At 55.4% G+C, this 20,623-nt stretch overlaps 4 protein-coding genes across 4 annotated transcripts; 1 reads left to right on the forward strand and 3 right to left on the reverse strand.

Annotated features, from left to right (window-relative positions):
- Positions 1 to 8,300: 8,300 nt before the first annotated feature.
- BJ171DRAFT_543075 (uncharacterized protein) lies at positions 8,301 to 9,497 on the forward strand. Its single transcript, XM_053112982.1, has 3 exons — positions 8,301 to 8,699; positions 8,928 to 9,124; positions 9,416 to 9,497. Exons 1-2 carry the CDS (start codon positions 8,603 to 8,605, stop codon positions 9,107 to 9,109), a joined length of 279 nt encoding a protein of 92 aa, XP_052961615.1. The 5' UTR covers positions 8,301 to 8,602; the 3' UTR covers positions 9,110 to 9,124; positions 9,416 to 9,497.
- BJ171DRAFT_574776 (uncharacterized protein) lies at positions 9,450 to 11,426 on the reverse strand. The gene is made up of 2 exons (XM_053113726.1): positions 11,327 to 11,426; positions 9,450 to 11,103 (listed from the first exon to the last, which is right to left on the reverse strand). The coding sequence occupies exon 2, from the start codon at positions 10,963 to 10,965 to the stop codon at positions 9,730 to 9,732; it is 1,236 nt and encodes a 411-aa protein (XP_052961616.1). The 5' UTR covers positions 10,966 to 11,103; positions 11,327 to 11,426; the 3' UTR covers positions 9,450 to 9,729.
- Positions 11,427 to 11,731: 305 nt separating this feature from the next.
- On the reverse strand, positions 11,732 to 12,139 carry BJ171DRAFT_591496 (uncharacterized protein; the record flags this gene model as incomplete). Its single annotated transcript, XM_053114495.1, has 1 exon — positions 11,732 to 12,139. One exon carries the CDS (start codon positions 12,137 to 12,139, stop codon positions 11,732 to 11,734), a length of 408 nt encoding a protein of 135 aa, XP_052961617.1.
- A 104-nt stretch (positions 12,140 to 12,243) lies between these two features.
- BJ171DRAFT_616318 (uncharacterized protein) lies at positions 12,244 to 12,897 on the reverse strand (the record flags this gene model as incomplete). The annotated part of the gene is made up of 1 exon (XM_053115350.1): positions 12,244 to 12,897. The coding sequence occupies one exon, from the start codon at positions 12,895 to 12,897 to the stop codon at positions 12,244 to 12,246; it is 654 nt and encodes a 217-aa protein (XP_052961618.1).
- Positions 12,898 to 20,623: the final 7,726 nt, after the last annotated feature.

The following is a 20,623-nucleotide window of genomic DNA, read 5'->3' on the forward strand; positions in this document are numbered from 1 at the left end:
GCCACGACTGGCCAGTTGAAGCACACCCTCAAGGGACACACAGGCTCTGTGTACTCCGTGGCGATCTCACCCGATGGCAAGTGGATTGTCTCTGGCTCTGACGACAAGACCATCAAGGTGTGGGATGCCACGACTGGCCAGCTGAAGCACACCCTCAAGGGACACACAGGTACTGTGGAATCCGTGGCGATCTCACCCGATGGCAAGTGGATTGTCGCTGGCTCCAGTGACAAGACCATCAAGTTGTGGGATGCCACCACAGGCCAGGTGAAGGACACCCTCGAGGGACACACAGACTGGGTGAAATCCGTGGCGATCTCACCCGATGGCAAGTGGATTGTCTCTGGCTCTGACGACAAGACCATCAAGGTGTGGGATGCCACCACAGGCCAGGTGAAGGACACCCTCAAGGGACACACAGGCTCTGTGTACTCCGTGGCGATCTCACCCGATGGCAAGTGGATTGTCTCTGGCTCTGACGACAAGACCATCAAGGTGTGGGATGCCACGACTGGCCAGCTGAAGCACACCCTCAAGGGACACACAGGCTCTGTGTACTCCGTGGCGATCTCACCCGATGGCAAGTGGATTGTCTCTGGCTCTGACGACACGACCATCAAGTTGTGGGATGCCACCACAGGCCAGGTGAAGCACACCCTCGAGGGACACACACACCGTGTTTGGTCTGTGGCGATCTCACCCGATGGCAAGTGGATTGTCTCTGGCTCTGACGACAAGACCATCAAGGTGTGGGATGCCACCACAGGCCAGGTGAAGGACACCCTCGAGGGACACACAGACTGGGTGAAATCCGTGGCGATCTCACCCGATGGCAAGTGGATTGTCTCTGGCTCTGGTGACAGTACCATCAAGGTGTGGGATGCCACGACTGGCCAGTTGAAGCACACCCTCAAGGGACACACAGGCTCTGTGAACTCCGTGGCGATCTCACCCGATGGCAAGTGGATTGTCTCTGGCTCTGACGACAAGACCATCAAGTTGTGGGATGCCACCACAGGCCAGGTGAAGCACACCCTCGAGGGACACACACACCGTGTTTGGTCTGTGGCGATCTCACCCGATGGCAAGTGGATTGTCTCTGGCTCTGGTGACAGTACCATCAAGGTGTGGGATGCCACGACTGGCCAGTTGAAGCACACCCTCAAGGGACACACAGGCTCTGTGAACTCCGTGGCGATCTCACCCGATGGCAAGTGGATTGTCTCTGGCTCTGTTGACAAGACCATCAAGGTGTGGGATGCCACCACAGGCCGGGTGAAGCACACCATCGAGGGACACACACGGGAAGTGACCTCCGTGGCGATCTCACCTGATGGCAACTCAATTCTGTCTCGCGACTGGAAAGACAATCAAATCCTCTGGGTCCGTCGCGGTGACGAGTGGGTTCTATCCGACGAGGATCCCTCCAACTTTACCGCCGCATCCAACCCACATGCATCGTCCCAGTGGACCCAAATCGATGAAGACAAAGCTCCCCAATGGATCCGCCATGGCAGCCACATCACCAAGGTCCCACACTCCCTCTTTGATAATTGGAGGGAGCGTACCTTCACTCCATCCGGCGGGGTTGCAATTTTGTCCCTTGAAACACCCTACCACCCAGTCTGTAAGGAGTGAACAAGCGCAAGGACGAAGACCAAGTGCTTGGTATGAGCTTTATTAGCTTTTAGCCCCGAACACCAAAGAACAAGTTTTGTTCGAACTGGTGTTCAACATAGGCTCAGACATGCAGGGCTATTTATAGACCGGGAGAAGGTCGAGGGGCAAAAGTGGGCGAGAAGGGTGGAGCATCACAGAGAAGCGAGAAGGGGGTGCGAGAGTGGCTGGTGTGCAAGCGAGAGAGGCTTGGCACAGCCCGGGGACATGTGCCGAGCGGTGGGGGAGGCAGGAAACCAGTAGACGCGGGTGGCAACGGCGCGTGCTCATGCATGGGGGCAAACAAACACGTGGGGACTCATGATTGGTGCGGAGGGCGAGAGCATGCGGGACAATCTCATTGGTCCGTTGTGATGCTGGTCATCACACTATCTCCTCCTTAAACTACGGCGTGTTCCATCTTGAGTTCTCCTGGGGCCAGGCTTGTCTGGGTAGCGTCGGTGGTACTCCGCGGCCACCGTTGGGGCAAAGACAATGTCGGCGGGCTCCCAACTTCGATCGGTGACCGGGTAGCCTTTCCAATCGATGAGATAGTGCAGCTTTCCGCGCACGAACTTGGAGTCTAAGATCTCTTCGACCTCCCACTCCAAGTTCCCATCGATGACCACCGCAGGGGGCGGCGCTTGCACCCGACCCGGAAGCGAGTTCTTCTTGTAGGGCTCAAGAAGAGACACATGGAACACCGGGTGCACCTTTATGTCCTTTGGCAAGTCCAGGCGGAAAGCCAATGTCCCGACGGCCTCGAGGATGGTGAATGGTCCAATCCTCTGGTAATCCAGCTTCTTGCTTGGGCGAGTGGTGCTGATGTTACGAGTCAGCACCCAGACTTGATCGCCCGGACGCAAGTCGGGAGCCTGGGACCTCCGGAGATCTGAGAAGTGCTTGTAGTCAGACTTTGCCTTCTCAAGATTCTCCTTCAACAGTGCCAGGTTCCGCTGGAGATGTTCAACCCTCTCCGTGGCAGAGGGAACATCAGGGCCGCCAGCGACAACGGGGACTTCGAACCTTGGGTGGAACCCATAGGTTGCCAAGAATGGCGAGGCATGTGTTGACGAGTTCTCGAGGTTATTGTAAGAGAACTCGGCCAACGGCAGCAGCTCGGCCCAGTCATCTTGCTGATACGACGTGTAACAGCGCAGGTATTGGTTGATGACCTGGTTGACCCTCTCAGTCTGTCCATCGGTCTGGGGATGGAAGGCCGTGGACAGACTGGTTTGGATCCCGAGCTGCGTGCAGAGTGCCTTCCAGAACCGAGAGGTGAACTGACTTCCTCGGTCTGAAACCACTGTGTCGGGGAGGCCATGGAGACGAAAGACATTGTCGAGGAACAGTGACGCAGTCTCCTCCGCCGACGGCAGTGAACGCCAGGACATAAAGTGTGCCATCTTTGTGAGGCTGCATACCACCACAAAGATGCAGGTGTGACCCTTGGACTTTGGCAGATCAGTGATAAAGTCCATGGTCAGTGTCCCCCAGGGTCGATCGGCTGTCTGGAGTGGCAACAGGAACCCAAACGGCTTGTGTCGCGGAGCTTTCGAGCGTGCACAGGTGTCGCACGTCGAGACGTACTCTTTGACATCTTTCCGATAGGTTTGCCACCAAAACTGTCGCGATACCAGAGCCAGAGTCCGTCGGATGCCTGGATGACCCACAGCGACTGGGTCATGGCACGACTTGAGCGCCGGAACTCGGCACGACTCTGGGACCACAATCCTGTTCTGGAAGGTGAGGTACTGGCCATTCCAGACGAACTTCGGGTCACGACGGTATTTGTCTAGACCGGGATCCCGAGCCTGCTCTTCGGCTATGAGCTGCAGCAAATCCACAGGGTCACTGCGACTTGCAACCGAAGAGCGGGCGTCTCTGCTTCGGAGCACGCGTATCACCGCGGCAGGATCGAGAAGCAGAGGCGGATCCCTCGACACGGAGGCCGACGAAGGGATGTAGTCCGAGCGACGAGACAGGGCATCGGCCTTGCCGTTCCTCGCACCAGGACGGTACTGGATGCGGATGTCGAACCGAGACAAGAACTGGGACCACCGTGCATGACGCTGGTTTAGGATGCGAGCCGTTGCCAGGTACTCCAAGTTCTTGTGATCGGTCAGAACGGCAACGGGATGCTGGGCGCCTTCGAGGTAGTGTCGCCACGCCTCGAAAGCCTCCTTGATCGCCAACAGCTCTTTCTCGTATATGCTGTAGTTACGTTCAGCATTCGAGAGTGTCCGCGAATGGAACGAGCAAGGATGAAGGCGATCATCAGCACCCCGCTGGGAGAGCACGCATCCAAGCGCAAAGTCCGACGCATCTGACTCTACGACGAACGGCTTGGATGGGTCCGGATGCACCAGAACGGGCTCCGAAACGAAGGCATCCTTCAAGGATCTGAATGCTTTATCGGCTTCGCGGGACCACTGGAAGCCATGCGTCTTCCGGAAGAGCCGAGTCATGGGCCCCGCGATCTTTGCGTATCCATCGATGAAGCGTCGATAGAAGTTCGCAAACCCGACAAAGGATCGAAGATCCGAGATGTTGCGCGGTATGGGCCAATCCAAGATCGCAGAGAGCTTGGATCGCTCCATACCGATGCCCTCGGGCGAGACCATGAAACCAAGGAACGAGACCGAGGTTTTGGAGAACTCGCACTTCTCCAGCTTGCAATACAGCTTTGCAGCTCGGAGCTTCGAGAGGACCTGCTTGACGTGCTCTACATGCTGCGACGGATCAGCACTGTAGATCAAGATATCGTCAAGATACGCAATTGCGAACTGGTCCAACTCGGTGCGCAGGACGTCGTTGATGAAGTGCTGGAACGTCGCTGGCGCGTTGGTGAGCCCAAAGGGCATCACCAAGTACTCGAAGTGCCCATATCGAGTACGGAAAGCTGTCTTCCACTCGTCCCCGGAGCGGATGCGCAGCAGATTGTAGGCTCCACGAAGGTCCAGCTTAGTGAACACCTTCGCGCCTCGAAGTCGGTCCAGCAGCTCGCCGATCAGCGGTAAAGGGTAACGGTTCTTTACCGTGATACCGTTCAGTGCGCGGTAGTCAACGCAAAGACGAAGTGAGCCGTCCTTCTTCTTGACGAAGAGGATTGGTGAGCCTGCTGGGGACGACGAAGGACGAACGAATCCCTTGGCAAGATTCTCGTCGAGATAGTCACGCAGAGCGTGAAGTTCGGGCTCGGACAGTGAGTACAGAGGCCCGAACTTTGGCGACTTGCCCGGCTCCAAGTCAATGGGGCAGTCATAAGGGCGATGCGGAGGCAAGGAGTCAGCTTCCTGTTTAGAGAAAACAGACAGGAAGTCCTTGTACTCCGCAGGCACTTCGACAGTCGCAGTGCTCGGCTCGTCAGTGGGCAGGACATGGACCTGAAAGATGGTCAGGGGTTGCGTTCCATGCCTGCATGCATCCAAAGACTCGCGCATCGAGCGGTAATCAATGCTGCAGACGCGGAGAGGAGCGTCCGAGCTGAGAGGAGGGGCGTGGACAAGGTCAGAATAATGTTCGACGGTTACTTTATTCTGAACAATGTCCGAAGAACAAACAACAGGAGGAGGTACATCAAGGAGGGAAAGAGAACTGACAACAGAAGAAGGGGTTTGGGAAGAGCGAAGGGGTTCGGGAGGAACAAGACAAGAAGGGGAAGACGAAGGTGGGAGCGTAGGAGAGGAGCTTAGATCAATCAAAGGAGTGGAATCATCAAGAAGGGGAGTGACATTGGAGGAAGTGGAGCAAGACGAAAGGGAAGTAGTGCATGGAGAGGGGTCGGAATCAACAGAAGGAGGGAGACAAAGAAGACCGCGAGACCAGACAATCTTGGGCTCGGCGGTGCGCAACCAAGGAAAGCCAAGGATAAGTGGTTGATGTGGAGACCTGATCACATCGAACCGAAGGCGTTGCGAGACGTCCCCGAGAATCACCTCGAGTGGAGCAGTCTCGCGGAGGATGGGGCCAGACGACAGCGGCTTACCATCCACGCCTTCCACTGCCAAGGGCGAAGCCTTGGAGCAGGTGGGGACAGAGTGTCGAGCAACAAAGTCCTCGTCGATAAAGTTGCCAGAGGCACCAGAATCGACAAGTCCTTCGCACGACAGAGAATCACCAGAAGGAAGACGAACAGCGACGGGAACAACCAACGAGCAACGACGAACAGACGAAACACAAGACTTTGGTTCGGTACCAGCTTCGGCACCAGGGTTGCGGCTAGCACAGACAGTTAACTTTGCCGAGGGTTGGCAGGACAGCTCAGGTATTTGCACCTGTGGATGAGGTGCAGTTCCCAGTGACACCAGAGGTGCCACGGGTACTATGCCAGAGCTGAGAGTGTCCGCCGGTCCAGAGGCAAGGCGAAGCTGTCCGCACATCACTGCTTCCCCAGTACTTACCAAAGGCACCTTACCAATGTCTTCACTTTCGGAAGGCGGTGGGCACGGCTCCGGTTCAAGGCCTTCACTTAGAACCGGGCCTGGTCGTTTCCCGAACTGAAGTCTTGCACTTCTCCATCTTCGTAAACGATGGTGCGGATGATCCTCGGGCCGGGAGGTCCAGGGGGCGGTCCGGTAGCTCTGGTAGATCCAAACTTGACGGGGCAGTTTCGTACCAAGTGGCCCTTCTTGCCACAGTACAGGCAGAGTCCAAAGCGGCGGCGGCGTTGTTTCTCCTCGGCGGTCAGGGGTCCAGAGACGGCAGAGTCCACTTGCATGGGCTCGGAAACAATGTAGGAGGGGTGCGGCGGAGCGAGGACGGGCGCGGGAGCGATGGCGGGAACGGCAGCGGAGGCGGAACCAAAGGCGAACTGGGAAGACCGGTAGCGGGCAGGCGTGCTTCGGCGCTCTTGACGGCGCTCGCGGATTCGTGCATCGAGCTCGTTACAAAGCTCGATGTACTCCTCCAGATCTCGTGGCAGAGGGCGAACTCGCGAAAGTTCGTCTCTGACATCATCCGACAAGCCAAGTCGGAAGAACGAGATCTTTGCACCGTCGTTCCAAGTCGTATCGGCGGCAATACGAAGGAACTCGGATGCATAGACTGCGCACGGGCGGTTGCCCTGAGACAGTGTGGTGATCACTGACTCGGCAGTCCTGGCCCGATCAGGGTCGTCAAACACTTTGGAAAAGCGTTCTAGGAAATCGCCAAAAGAGTTGAGTCGGGGATCACCCATCTCAAGCATCGGAGTCGCCCACTGGAGAGCCGGTCCAGTGAGCAGACTAATGACGAATCCGACCTTAATCGGGTCAGCAGGGAACCGGTGGGGCTGCATTCGTATATACAGTTTGCACTGATTTACGAATGCCCGGAACCCTTGCCGGTTACCGTCGTAACGGTCCGGCATCTGCACGCTGTACCCAGCGGCAGGAGCATCGCGAGCTGTCCGGAGCTCGGCGAGCTCGGCCTCCAAGGCACGGAGGCGGTCCACGAGGGCAGGATCCATGGCGGGACTGGGACTGGGACTGGGAAAAAAAAAAAAAGCGAGGAGGTTCAAGAACAGGAGAGCGAAGAGGGCTCAGACACAAGTGTGCTTGAGGTTCGGACAGGACTAGGAAAGGGGCGGGGCTAGGAGCGGAAGATACCAAGCAGGTGGTATCAGTAGAAGAGAGTTCGAACAAAGTGTAAGGAGTGAACAAGCGCAAGGACGAAGACCAAGTGCTTGGTATGAGCTTTATTAGCTTTTAGCCCCGAACACCAAAGAACAAGTTTTGTTCGAACTGGTGTTCAACATAGGCTCAGACATGCAGGGCTATTTATAGACCGGGAGAAGGTCGAGGGGCAAAAGTGGGCGAGAAGGGTGGAGCATCACAGAGAAGCGAGAAGGGGGTGCGAGAGTGGCTGGTGTGCAAGCGAGAGAGGCTTGGCACAGCCCGGGGACATGTGCCGAGCGGTGGGGGAGGCAGGAAACCAGTAGACGCGGGTGGCAACGGCGCGTGCTCATGCATGGGGGCAAACAAACACGTGGGGACTCATGATTGGTGCGGAGGGCGAGAGCATGCGGGACAATCTCATTGGTCCGTTGTGATGCTGGTCATCACACAGTCATCATCCTGGTAAGTCCAGCCACCTGTCACCACTACTCCAGTCCCTCAACTAACACTCCTACCACCACAGCCAATCTACCTCAACACCCCAGAGATTCAAGCCGAGGTTGCCAGGTACATCAAAGCCAAACCAGCCGTCGCAGCAGCGTTTGAAGAGGCGAGAGTAAGAGCCGAAGAGCGAGCCCGAATTGCAGAAGAAGCCCGAATTGCAGAACAAGCACTAATTGCAGAACAAGCACGAATTGCAGAACAAGCACGACTCGCCGAGGATGCCCGAATCGCGAAAGAAAAAGCCAAACCGAAGGGTCTGTTCAAGTGGTTCCGCAAGTAGTGTGGGAAGAACGCAAGTGCAATTGGAATGTATTGCATGCGAATATCGAATACAGTGTCCGTATGCCGTGTGAATTTGGGCATAGGTCCGCCTCTGCCGCCGCCAAATTTTCGTTCAAACCCGACCGTAATGGTCGTTGAAGCGAAGACCAATGAACCAGTCTCGCGTGTGGCCGGAGCCACGGTGGTTCCAGACAGAGCTGGAGGTCTCAACTGGCGAACCAGTTGGTGATGGGCGGCGGCAGAGGGCTTATCAAATCAAATCAAATCAACAGAGTCATGTTCCAGGAGTGGTTCCCATTTGAGACGGGAGAGGATCGGGCTTGGTGGTCTTGGTGTCGCGAGCGGGGCTCGAGTGGATCGATAGAGACAGGAACGGTCTCGGATGTGCCATGGATGGGCAGGAGTGTCTTGAGGCGTCGATGGTGACGTGCGACGCGTAGTAATCGCGGAATGCGATGGATAGGATGGTTTGTGCCGGATGATAGCAGGCACCGGTAATATAGGTAATATAGGCAATGATAGTATAGGCCGTAGAAGAGGCAGTATGAAGTAGGCAGTGGGCAATGGGCCAGAGGACGAAGGCCAGGAGGAGCATGATTGTGATTGTCATTTTTGGTTTCTGCGAATGGAACGTGCAGACTGGCGATGCCGAGTCATTATGTTAGCCATCGCACAGCATGACACACGGACATGCATGGAGTATCATCACGGAAGGAAATACACTTACGTTACGGTCTTGAGATTTTGCTGCTGCCCAACTGCCTGGGGAGCAAACAGCATCCTAAGAACGAGCCGAATTTATGGGCCAGGATTCCCGCCAAAACCCAGCCCGCCAAAACCCAGGGCGCCAAAACCCAGGGCGCCAAAACCCAGGGCGCCAAAACCCAGGGCGCCAAAACCCAGGGCGCCAACACCCACCAACACGAATCACTCCTGTAGGGTGTGCTCATCCCGCCACTGGTCCTGCCAATCATGCCCGGCACTGCGGCGAATGGGGTGGATGCCATACCAGTGATTTCCATCTCTGCCCTGATCCCAACCTCCACCCGCGCTCCATGGTAGGATATTGATCCGGAGATGCTCGGGTATATCCATTCTCCCTCCACAATCCGTGAGTTGTACGCTCTTGTGCATTAGATTTTGGTATTCATGGAGCTGGTGTGTCGGGGTTGTGCATTAGTTTTTGAATGGAGTGAGTGGTATTTGTACCTTCCTTGGTTCTCAAGGAGTGATGTTGTCGAGTGAGGGTGTGGTTGTGTCGGTGCTGTGCATTAGAAATGAGTTTCGTGGAGTGAGGGTCTTGTCGTCGTTGCCAGCTACCCAAAAATACAGAAAATTCAAAAAACATCATTGTCAATCCTGGCCAGAGGTTTCAGCCAGCTCATCCAGGACCCATGGAGTGAGGTGGGTTTCAGAGCGAACAAGACCACTCCACGAACCATGGAGACGTTTCGGGTCGTGTGTATTAGTGTGGATCACCCGTGCATCAGCTCTCGAGTGGGCGTGCATTAGGACGACAGAATTCTGCATTAGTCATGGAGTGGGCTGTGTATTTGATGTCCGACATCTCCCACACCACCATCGTGTAGCGGGGAGTACAGCTATGCATCAAAATACAAACAAATCGACCACACCACACAAAACCATGGCTCGATGGTGCCTACATCTGAAGAAGGGGTGCGTACTCCATTCACTGTGTGTAGCGCTCGCGAATGAGCCTCTCATAGTGAGACCAAAGAACAGCACCATTGCTCTTGACCATGATGGAGCGCTTGAGTAGCTTGACAAACACGACTTGAACTTGGGGGTCGTTTCTGGCTGCTGTGATGTCGTTCAGAGCGATCATATCAACCCAGTGGTCTGGGCGATCCCAGTTATGTGGTGCACTGGGGGAAATGCTGAGGATTTGCTGGCGTGCTATCTTGCTACCATCCCTGTACGCCATGAGCAGCCTATACTGATATGTAGCCTTGCAGGTCATCCATCGAGGGAAGCCAATCGAGTTCTTCATGCAGTAGACACTCAGAAGGTTCCTGTCCCTTTCAGGGAGACTGTGCCCCGACGATTCAGACAACCAATGCCAGATGGACGATGCATGGGGCGCATGTCGGATCCATCCATATCGGCAGATGTCGTAGATCTGCTGGACGCTGTCATGATAACCACTTCGAGCACATTCGACCAGGAGATCCAAGGCCCGGGTCGGGTTGGCATCAGTACCTCTGCCGAATCGATAGCATTCGTGGAAGGTGTACTTGATCTTCAATTTTGATGCGTCCAACGACTTGAGCCACTGAAAGTACGCCTGGGCGATCTCGACAGATGGTCCCCTGAGAAAGATGTTCCTATGATCAACGAGGAAGTCGTCGAGTGCCTCGGATCGGTTGGTCAAGACGGAAAGGCATTTGCTGTGGATTTCGCCATCGCAGAACCCGTTCTCGACGACCCACATCGCAGTGGGGATATGCTTGGCCTCGAGGAGTCGCTGCACGATATGGGATTCGGGGTTGCCAAGGCGGGTGTGGCATGCGACTCGGACGAACTCGGCCGAGACCTCGTATTTCGGAATGGTCTTGAGCCACTTGACGTCGAAGGCGACTGGCCCGGTGGGGAAATACTTGACCAGTTGGACGCAGCCATCGGAGAGGAGTCTGGTGTGGTGTTGCTTGTTGAACCACTCGGCCCAGATGCGAATCCCCACGGTCTTGGTCGAGAGCAGAGCCCTCACGTCGCTGGAAGTTGCCTTGAGCTTCGCGAGACTGCAAGCGGGGAGCATCTCGATCAGCTCAGGGATCGAGAGGACGGCCAGGAGGATGGGGTAGGTCTCTTCGATTCCCAAGGAGATCAGCTGCTCATGGAGGCGCTGGCGCTTGGTAGCCCGGGTGCTCATCGAGCGGGTGATGCGCTTGGTAACCAGGGAGGACATGGTGATGAAGGAGAGGTGCTCCAGCGACGCACACCAGGTCCCTCATATACCCTATACCCAGCGGCGCCGCTGGGGCGATTGTGCCTGTCAGAGAGGGTGTCACTCGAATTCCTGTCAGAGAGGATGTCACTCGACTTCCTGTCAGCCATGACAGATTGCCCCAATCCTGCTAGTCAGTCACGTGTCCAAAATAGAGAATCCAGCATGGAGTGTGTGTGTGCCACTACCGATCTCCAACGAGCATCACCCCCACTCCACGATTCGTGAGTTGTTCGCTCCTGTGCATTAGATTCCTGGATTCATGGAGGGGGTATGTCTGTGTTGTGCATTAGATTTTGTATGGAGTGAGTGGTATTTGTACCTTCCTTGGTTCTCAAGGAGTGATGTTGTCGAGTGAGGGTGTAGTTGTGTCGGTGCTGTGTATTAGAAATGGATTTTGTGGAGTGAGGGTCTTGTCGTCGTTGCCAGCTACCCAAAAATACAGAAAATTCAAAAAACATCATTGTCAATCCTGGCCAGAGGTTTCAGCCAGCTCATCCAGGACCCATGGAGTGAGGTGGGTTTCAGAGCGAACAAGACCACTCCATGAACCATGGAGACGTTTCGGGTCGTGTGTATTAGAGCGGATCAGCGGTGCATGATGCATGGAGTGGGCGTGCATCAGGACGACGGATTTCTGCATTAGATATGGAGTGGGCTGTGTATTTGATGTCCGACATCTCCCACACCACCATCGTGTAGCGGGGGAGTACAGCTGTCCAGCACATTACATCACCCCGTCATCATCCTCCGTCTTTGGCGCACCCAGCCAGCCCCTCAGTTCCTGCATCAGCGTGTGCAGCTGGTTGAACCGAGCGGCCGACATGTTCTTGTTCATGAGGATCTCCGAGGCGGCGTCGGTGTAGAGGCCAAAGATTCGCTTGTACACCCGGTTCGAGTCGATCGGGACTGAAGAAGTCGTCAAGGCAAACTTTGCCTCGACGATGTCGTCGTTGAGATCGCAGGACTGGTCGTCAACGAAATCGAGCAAGTCGTTGAATCGTGCGCTGGCCGTGTCGGTGCGCTCGAGCTTGGTGCGCTTGGCCTTGCCGACGGAGCCCCTGGTGTCCGGGGTAGGCGGGGACTCGAACAGGACGGGCGAACGTTGGCGGTTGTAGATGAACGAGGAAGACATGATCGATGAAGGTGGTGAACGAGGACCAGCGGCACCAGCGGCACCGGCGGCCCTTTTGTACCTGGTCGGTGCTATCGGACACTGCAAAGTCCGTGGTGCCCCATCTAGTTGGCGTGGACGGTGGCCTTGCCTTTCCCCTTCCCGTCGATCACCTGGTCGTGTGCCCCGTTGTCTTCAGGCGGAGCTTCAAAGGCAGGGGGCTTGAATGGTGCGATCTCGAATGCGGGGAGTGGCAGTGACTCGGCGTGCTTGCGATCCTCATCCGGCATCTCATTGTACCGCTCGATCATGCCTTCCAGCTCGCGCTGGCGATACTCCAGCACAGAGGCCAGACGCTTGATGTCGAACCACAGAGACACCGTCTCCTTCTCGGGAGGGACTGGGATCGGCCCCGTCGTGGACTTGAGCGCTTCGATGTGCTCGTTGAAGGCCTTGGTCGACTCCTTCACATGCTTCTTGTGCTCGTTGATCAGCTCGGTCAGCTGCGACTGCACATAGTTGACGTCGGGGACTTCGAGCGGATTGTCCACCCACGGGACCCAGCGGCCCACCGGCATCACAAAGACGTCGAAGGAAGGGTCCGTGTTGCGAATGGCGTGGGCCAGCGACTTTGCATCGTCCAGGGTATCGGTCACTCCCCGCAGCTTGAACGCTTGGATGCTGCACTTGTTTCGGGGGTTCAGCGGAGATACCATCGAGATGCACGCAAAGCGCTGGCCGGGGATCGGGGCATCGTCGTGGGGAAGAACGGTGGACATGTTTTGGTTTTTGTGTGTGGTCGTCGGATGACATAGACCGGGGGAAATTAGTAGTCGTCGTAGAACGCGCCTTCAGTGTCGTCGTAGATCGTTTCGTCGACCGGACCTGCTCCGGCCATGATGGACGACGCGTAGAGGTTGTATGGATTGAATTGATAAAAGAGACCAGGGGATGCCGCGGGTGTGCTGGTGGACAGGATCGATGTCGTTGGATAGAGCGATTCGCTGTCGAGCAGCGGCTTCAAATCGTGGCTTTCGATGAGCTCGTCGAGTGCGTTGTCGATGTGGTATTGGTCCACGCCAAAGAGCGAGGGTGTGAAGTTGGTGTTGTTCAGCGGGGTGCTGCGAATATACGGCGACTTGTCAAAGATGCTGCGTAGAGGCTCGGCCGGTGTCGTCCGCTGCTTCATCAGCTTGACGTGCATGCCGATGATGTCCTTGAGGACCGTTTTCAGATCGCGGTTGCCGATCGAGGGCTGAGTACGGGCGGCCCAGGGCGAGTTGCCGCTGGAATAGGAGAGACGGTGTCGCAGGGGTGCAAAATCCGATTCAGTAAGGGTCGGGCCCGGCGAGCTGGTGTAGGTGTCATCGTCGTCGTCGTTCGTTGGCTTCTGTGTTAGGTTCAGGGGGGTTGCGGGCATGCTGGGTGGTGGGGTGTACGTCGTCTGTGCTGAACTTGTTCCTGAAGCGGTCAAGGGTGGGGGAATAGATTCACCGACCCGAAAATTAGATGCATTGGTTTTGGTTTTGTTGTCGGTCAAAGCTGGACCACTGTAGCCTGGAAGTGTATCTGCGGTTGGGACTGGATTTACTGTGGGTGGGTTTGGATGGTGTTCCGCGGACGATGGTACACTCGTGCTAGGACGTCGACTTGGTGGTTTAGGGCGTGCATTTGCATCGGTAATGGCGGTTGCAACTCTTCTTGATAATTCGTCGTACTTGTTGTCGTAGTCGATGATCAAACCTTCGACTTGTGCAATCCTCATGTCAAGCCATGCTGTCCCGAGCTCGCTAGCAACCTCCAGCCTTTCGGGCGAAATGGTAGTCGATTGACTTTTTAATTTGTTATAATCAGCCCTGGCCTTACTCATGGCAACATTGTTACTGACCAGTCGAGCTTGAAATAGAGTGAGCCAGTCCAAGTCATCGTCCGTGGGCATATGCTCGTTGAACTCTTTCACGAGATTTTCATGCATATTATCGCTCAGCGTAAGTGGTTGCTCGTATTTTGTGAGATAGGTTTGATAATGTTTATCCTGATTCTTTAGTTTGTCTCGCAAACTCTGGGTAGTGGTGTTTAAATCCCTCAAATGCACCTTGAGCTCGTTTGAAAATCTTAGGATGTTTACTTCCCAATTTTTAATAAACTTGACTGCAGTGTCTGCTCCAGGGAGTGTCTTCAACGATTGTGGGTTGGATTGAAATAAGACTTGAATATCGACATCGAGGACTCCTTGGATAATTTTGATTTCTCTATCAATCTCATCAATGGCGTCGTTGATAGTCTGAGGGTTGTACTCGTTAGATTTCAATGCAGCCTCGAGCTTTTCCTTGAGCTTTGGTATATAGTTTTTAGCGGTATCGACTTTTGTTTCAACTCGCTCAAACGCAACAATAACGTCGTTAATGTGGTTATACGTGGGTGGGATAATCGAACCTTGATCAGTTTCCATTGTACCGCGGATGGGTGATGAATCAGTGTCCATTGATGTGTTTTGGTTTGCTTGCTGTGGATGTTGAAGTCGTGTGTCAGGGGTCCCAAATGTGATTCCTTGTAGATTAAGGAGGCCGAATGGGGACTGATGAAGAGACGTGTCCGATCTCCTTCGTTCGAGGGGAGGGCCTGCGCGGCCGAATGGCATCGCACTGAGATGTCCAAATGATGTGGCTGGTGCCGGCGGTGGGATATATGTTTGTTGGACTGGAAGTGGATTGCCGCTATGAGGCCGGTGTAGGGGTGAAAACAATGGTGCTGTTCTTTGTCGATCTCTCAATGCCTTCATTGCAGCTACAGTTGAATTTTGTTTAGCGAGAGTGTCAATTATATCGTCTGAAATATTTGAGTGGACTTGGCACCGACTTCGGCAAGATCGTCTTCGAAGGTTTTTTTTTGAGACATAACTAGTTGATTTGGGAACAAGAAAAAAATGGAATGGGTATAATTCACGGAAGAATTGTTATATCGTGATTAGTGGCGACAAATGATCATTTCTACCATACACTTTATTCAGGGGGAAACGTGACACTTGCCCAAAACCCATTTATCAGCGTAGTCTGTGATGACATGCGTCCAACTATGCCATTGGAAATACAAACAGATCACTTTGTGTAAGGAGTGAACAAGCGCAAGGACGAAGACCAAGTGCTTGGTATGAGCTTTATTAGCTTTTAGCCCCGAACACCAAAGAACAAGTTTTGTTCGAACTGGTGTTCAACATAGGCTCAGACATGCAGGGCTATTTATAGACCGGGAGAAGGTCGAGGGGCAAAAGTGGGCGAGAAGGGTGGAGCATCACAGAGAAGCGAGAAGGGGGTGCGAGAGTGGCTGGTGTGCAAGCGAGAGAGGCTTGGCACAGCCCGGGGACATGTGCCGAGCGGTGGGGGAGGCAGGAAACCAGTAGACGCGGGTGGCAACGGCGCGTGCTCATGCATGGGGGCAAACAAACACGTGGGGACTCATGATTGGTGCGGAGGGCGAGAGCATGCGGGACAATCTCATTGGTCCGTTGTGATGCTGGTCATCACACTATCTCCTCCTTAAACTACGGCGTGTTCCATCTTGAGTTCTCCTGGGGCCAGGCTTGTCTGGGTAGCGTCGGTGGTACTCCGCGGCCACCGTTGGGGCAAAGACAATGTCGGCGGGCTCCCAACTTCGATCGGTGACCGGGTAGCCTTTCCAATCGATGAGATAGTGCAGCTTTCCGCGCACGAACTTGGAGTCTAAGATCTCTTCGACCTCCCACTCCAAGTTCCCATCGATGACCACCGCAGGGGGCGGCGCTTGCACCCGACCCGGAAGCGAGTTCTTCTTGTAGGGCTCAAGAAGAGACACATGGAACACCGGGTGCACCTTTATGTCCTTTGGCAAGTCCAGGCGGAAAGCCAATGTCCCGACGGCCTCGAGGATGGTGAATGGTCCAATCCTCTGGTAATCCAGCTTCTTGCTTGGGCGAGTGGTGCTGATGTTACGAGTCAGCACCCAGACTTGATCGCCCGGACGCAAGTCGGGAGCCTGGGACCTCCGGAGATCTGAGAAGTGCTTGTAGTCAGACTTTGCCTTCTCAAGATTCTCCTTCAACAGTGCCAGGTTCCGCTGGAGATGTTCAACCCTCTCCGTGGCAGAGGGAACATCAGGGCCGCCAGCGACAACGGGGACTTCGAACCTTGGGTGGAACCCATAGGTTGCCAAGAATGGCGAGGCATGTGTTGACGAGTTCTCGAGGTTATTGTAAGAGAACTCGGCCAACGGCAGCAGCTCGGCCCAGTCATCTTGCTGATACGACGTGTAACAGCGCAGGTATTGGTTGATGACCTGGTTGACCCTCTCAGTCTGTCCATCGGTCTGGGGATGGAAGGCCGTGGACAGACTGGTTTGGATCCCGAGCTGCGTGCAGAGTGCCTTCCAGAACCGAGAGGTGAACTGACTTCCTCGGTCTGAAACCACTGTGTCGGGGAGGCCATGGAGACGAAAGACATTGTCGAGGAACAGTGACGCAGTCTCCTCCGCCGACGGCAGTGAACGCCAGGACATAAAGTGTGCCATCTTTGTGAGGCTGCATACCACCACAAAGATGCAGGTGTGACCCTTGGACTTTGGCAGATCAGTGATAAAGTCCATGGTCAGTGTCCCCCAGGGTCGATCGGCTGTCTGGAGTGGCAACAGGAACCCAAACGGCTTGTGTCGCGGAGCTTTCGAGCGTGCACAGGTGTCGCACGTCGAGACGTACTCTTTGACATCTTTCCGATAGGTTTGCCACCAAAACTGTCGCGATACCAGAGCCAGAGTCCGTCGGATGCCTGGATGACCCACAGCGACTGGGTCATGGCACGACTTGAGCGCCGGAACTCGGCACGACTCTGGGACCACAATCCTGTTCTGGAAGGTGAGGTACTGGCCATTCCAGACGAACTTCGGGTCACGACGGTATTTGTCTAGACCGGGATCCCGAGCCTGCTCTTCGGCTATGAGCTGCAGCAAATCCACAGGGTCACTGCGACTTGCAACCGAAGAGCGGGCGTCTCTGCTTCGGAGCACGCGTATCACCGCGGCAGGATCGAGAAGCAGAGGCGGATCCCTCGACACGGAGGCCGACGAAGGGATGTAGTCCGAGCGACGAGACAGGGCATCGGCCTTGCCGTTCCTCGCACCAGGACGGTACTGGATGCGGATGTCGAACCGAGACAAGAACTGGGACCACCGTGCATGACGCTGGTTTAGGATGCGAGCCGTTGCCAGGTACTCCAAGTTCTTGTGATCGGTCAGAACGGCAACGGGATGCTGGGCGCCTTCGAGGTAGTGTCGCCACGCCTCGAAAGCCTCCTTGATCGCCAACAGCTCTTTCTCGTATATGCTGTAGTTACGTTCAGCATTCGAGAGTGTCCGCGAATGGAACGAGCAAGGATGAAGGCGATCATCAGCACCCCGCTGGGAGAGCACGCATCCAAGCGCAAAGTCCGACGCATCTGACTCTACGACGAACGGCTTGGATGGGTCCGGATGCACCAGAACGGGCTCCGAAACGAAGGCATCCTTCAAGGATCTGAATGCTTTATCGGCTTCGCGGGACCACTGGAAGCCATGCGTCTTCCGGAAGAGCCGAGTCATGGGCCCCGCGATCTTTGCGTATCCATCGATGAAGCGTCGATAGAAGTTCGCAAACCCGACAAAGGATCGAAGATCCGAGATGTTGCGCGGTATGGGCCAATCCAAGATCGCAGAGAGCTTGGATCGCTCCATACCGATGCCCTCGGGCGAGACCATGAAACCAAGGAACGAGACCGAGGTTTTGGAGAACTCGCACTTCTCCAGCTTGCAATACAGCTTTGCAGCTCGGAGCTTCGAGAGGACCTGCTTGACGTGCTCTACATGCTGCGACGGATCAGCACTGTAGATCAAGATATCGTCAAGATACGCAATTGCGAACTGGTCCAACTCGGTGCGCAGGACGTCGTTGATGAAGTGCTGGAACGTCGCTGGCGCGTTGGTGAGCCCAAAGGGCATCACCAAGTACTCGAAGTGCCCATATCGAGTACGGAAAGCTGTCTTCCACTCGTCCCCGGAGCGGATGCGCAGCAGATTGTAGGCTCCACGAAGGTCCAGCTTAGTGAACACCTTCGCGCCTCGAAGTCGGTCCAGCAGCTCGCCGATCAGCGGTAAAGGGTAACGGTTCTTTACCGTGATACCGTTCAGTGCGCGGTAGTCAACGCAAAGACGAAGTGAGCCGTCCTTCTTCTTGACGAAGAGGATTGGTGAGCCTGCTGGGGACGACGAAGGACGAACGAATCCCTTGGCAAGATTCTCGTCGAGATAGTCACGCAGAGCGTGAAGTTCGGGCTCGGACAGTGAGTACAGAGGCCCGAACTTTGGCGACTTGCCCGGCTCCAAGTCAATGGGGCAGTCATAAGGGCGATGCGGAGGCAAGGAGTCAGCTTCCTGTTTAGAGAAAACAGACAGGAAGTCCTTGTACTCCGCAGGCACTTCGACAGTCGCAGTGCTCGGCTCGTCAGTGGGCAGGACATGGACCTGAAAGATGGTCAGGGGTTGCGTTCCATGCCTGCATGCATCCAAAGACTCGCGCATCGAGCGGTAATCAATGCTGCAGACGCGGAGAGGAGCGTCCGAGCTGAGAGGAGGGGCGTGGACAAGGTCAGAATAATGTTCGACGGTTACTTTATTCTGAACAATGTCCGAAGAACAAACAACAGGAGGAGGTACATCAAGGAGGGAAAGAGAACTGACAACAGAAGAAGGGGTTTGGGAAGAGCGAAGGGGTTCGGGAGGAACAAGACAAGAAGGGGAAGACGAAGGTGGGAGCGTAGGAGAGGAGCTTAGATCAATCAAAGGAGTGGAATCATCAAGAAGGGGAGTGACATTGGAGGAAGTGGAGCAAGACGAAAGAGAAGTAGTGCATGGAGAGGGGTCGGAATCAACAGAAGGAGGGAGACAAAGAAGACCGCGAGACCAGACAATCTTGGGCTCGGCGGTGCGCAACCAAGGAAAGCCAAGGATAAGTGGTTGATGTGGAGACCTGATCACATCGAACCGAAGGCGTTGCGAGACGTCCCCGAGAATCACCTCGAGTGGAGCAGTCTCGCGGAGGATGGGGCCAGACGACAGCGGCTTACCATCCACGCCTTCCACTGCCAAGGGCGAAGCCTTGGAGCAGGTGGGGACAGAGTGTCGAGCAACAAAGTCCTCGTCGATAAAGTTGCCAGAGGCACCAGAATCGACAAGTCCTTCGCACGACAGAGAATCACCAGAAGGAAGACGAACAGCGACGGGAACAACCAACGAGCAACGACGAACAGACGAAACACAAGACTTTGGTTCGGTACCAGCTTCGGCACCAGGGTTGCGGCTAGCACAGACAGTTAACTTTGCCGAGGGTTGGCAGGACAGCTCAGGTATTTGCACCTGTGGATGAGGTGCAGTTCCCAGTGACACCAGAGGTGCCACGGGTACTATGCCAGAGCTGAGAGTGTCCGCCGGTCCAGAGGCAAGGCGAAGCTGTCCGCACATCACTGCTTCCCCAGTACTTACCAAAGGCACCTTACCAATGTCTTCACTTTCGGAAGGCGGTGGGCACGGCTCCGGTTCAAGGCCTTCACTTAGAACCGGGCCTGGTCGTTTCCCGAACTGAAGTCTTGCACTTCTCCATCTTCGTAAACGATGGTGCGGATGATCCTCGGGCCGGGAGGTCCAGGGGGCGGTCCGGTAGCTCTGGTAGATCCAAACTTGACGGGGCAGTTTCGTACCAAGTGGCCCTTCTTGCCACAGTACAGGCAGAGTCCAAAGCGGCGGCGGCGTTGTTTCTCCTCGGCGGTCAGGGGTCCAGAGACGGCAGAGTCCACTTGCATGGGCTCGGAAACAATGTAGGAGGGGTGCGGCGGAGCGAGGACGGGCGCGGGAGCGATGGCGGGAACGGCAGCGGAGGCGGAACCAAAGGCGAACTGGGAAGACCGGTAGCGGGCAGGCGTGCTTCGGCGCTCTTGACGGCGCTCGCGGATTCGTGCATCGAGCTCGTTACAAAGCTCGATGTACTCCTCCAGATCTCGTGGCAGAGGGCGAACTCGCGAAAGTTCGTCTCTGACATCATCCGACAAGCCAAGTCGGAAGAACGAGATCTTTGCACCGTCGTTCCAAGTCGTATCGGCGGCAATACGAAGGAACTCGGATGCATAGACTGCGCACGGGCGGTTGCCCTGAGACAGTGTGGTGATCACTGACTCGGCAGTCCTGGCCCGATCAGGGTCGTCAAACACTTTGGAAAAGCGTTCTAGGAAATCGCCAAAAGAGTTGAGTCGGGGATCACCCATCTCAAGCATCGGAGTCGCCCACTGGAGAGCCGGTCCAGTGAGCAGACTAATGACGAATCCGACCTTAATCGGGTCAGCAGGGAACCGGTGGGGCTGCATTCGTATATACAGTTTGCACTGATTTACGAATGCCCGGAACCCTTGCCGGTTACCGTCGTAACGGTCCGGCATCTGCACGCTGTACCCAGCG

The sequence above is a fragment of the Polychytrium aggregatum genome (genome assembly GCF_025602895.1).
Source record: "Polychytrium aggregatum strain JEL109 chromosome Unknown BJ171scaffold_151, whole genome shotgun sequence".
NCBI classification, from domain to species: Eukaryota; Fungi; Chytridiomycota; class Chytridiomycetes; order Polychytriales; genus Polychytrium; species Polychytrium aggregatum.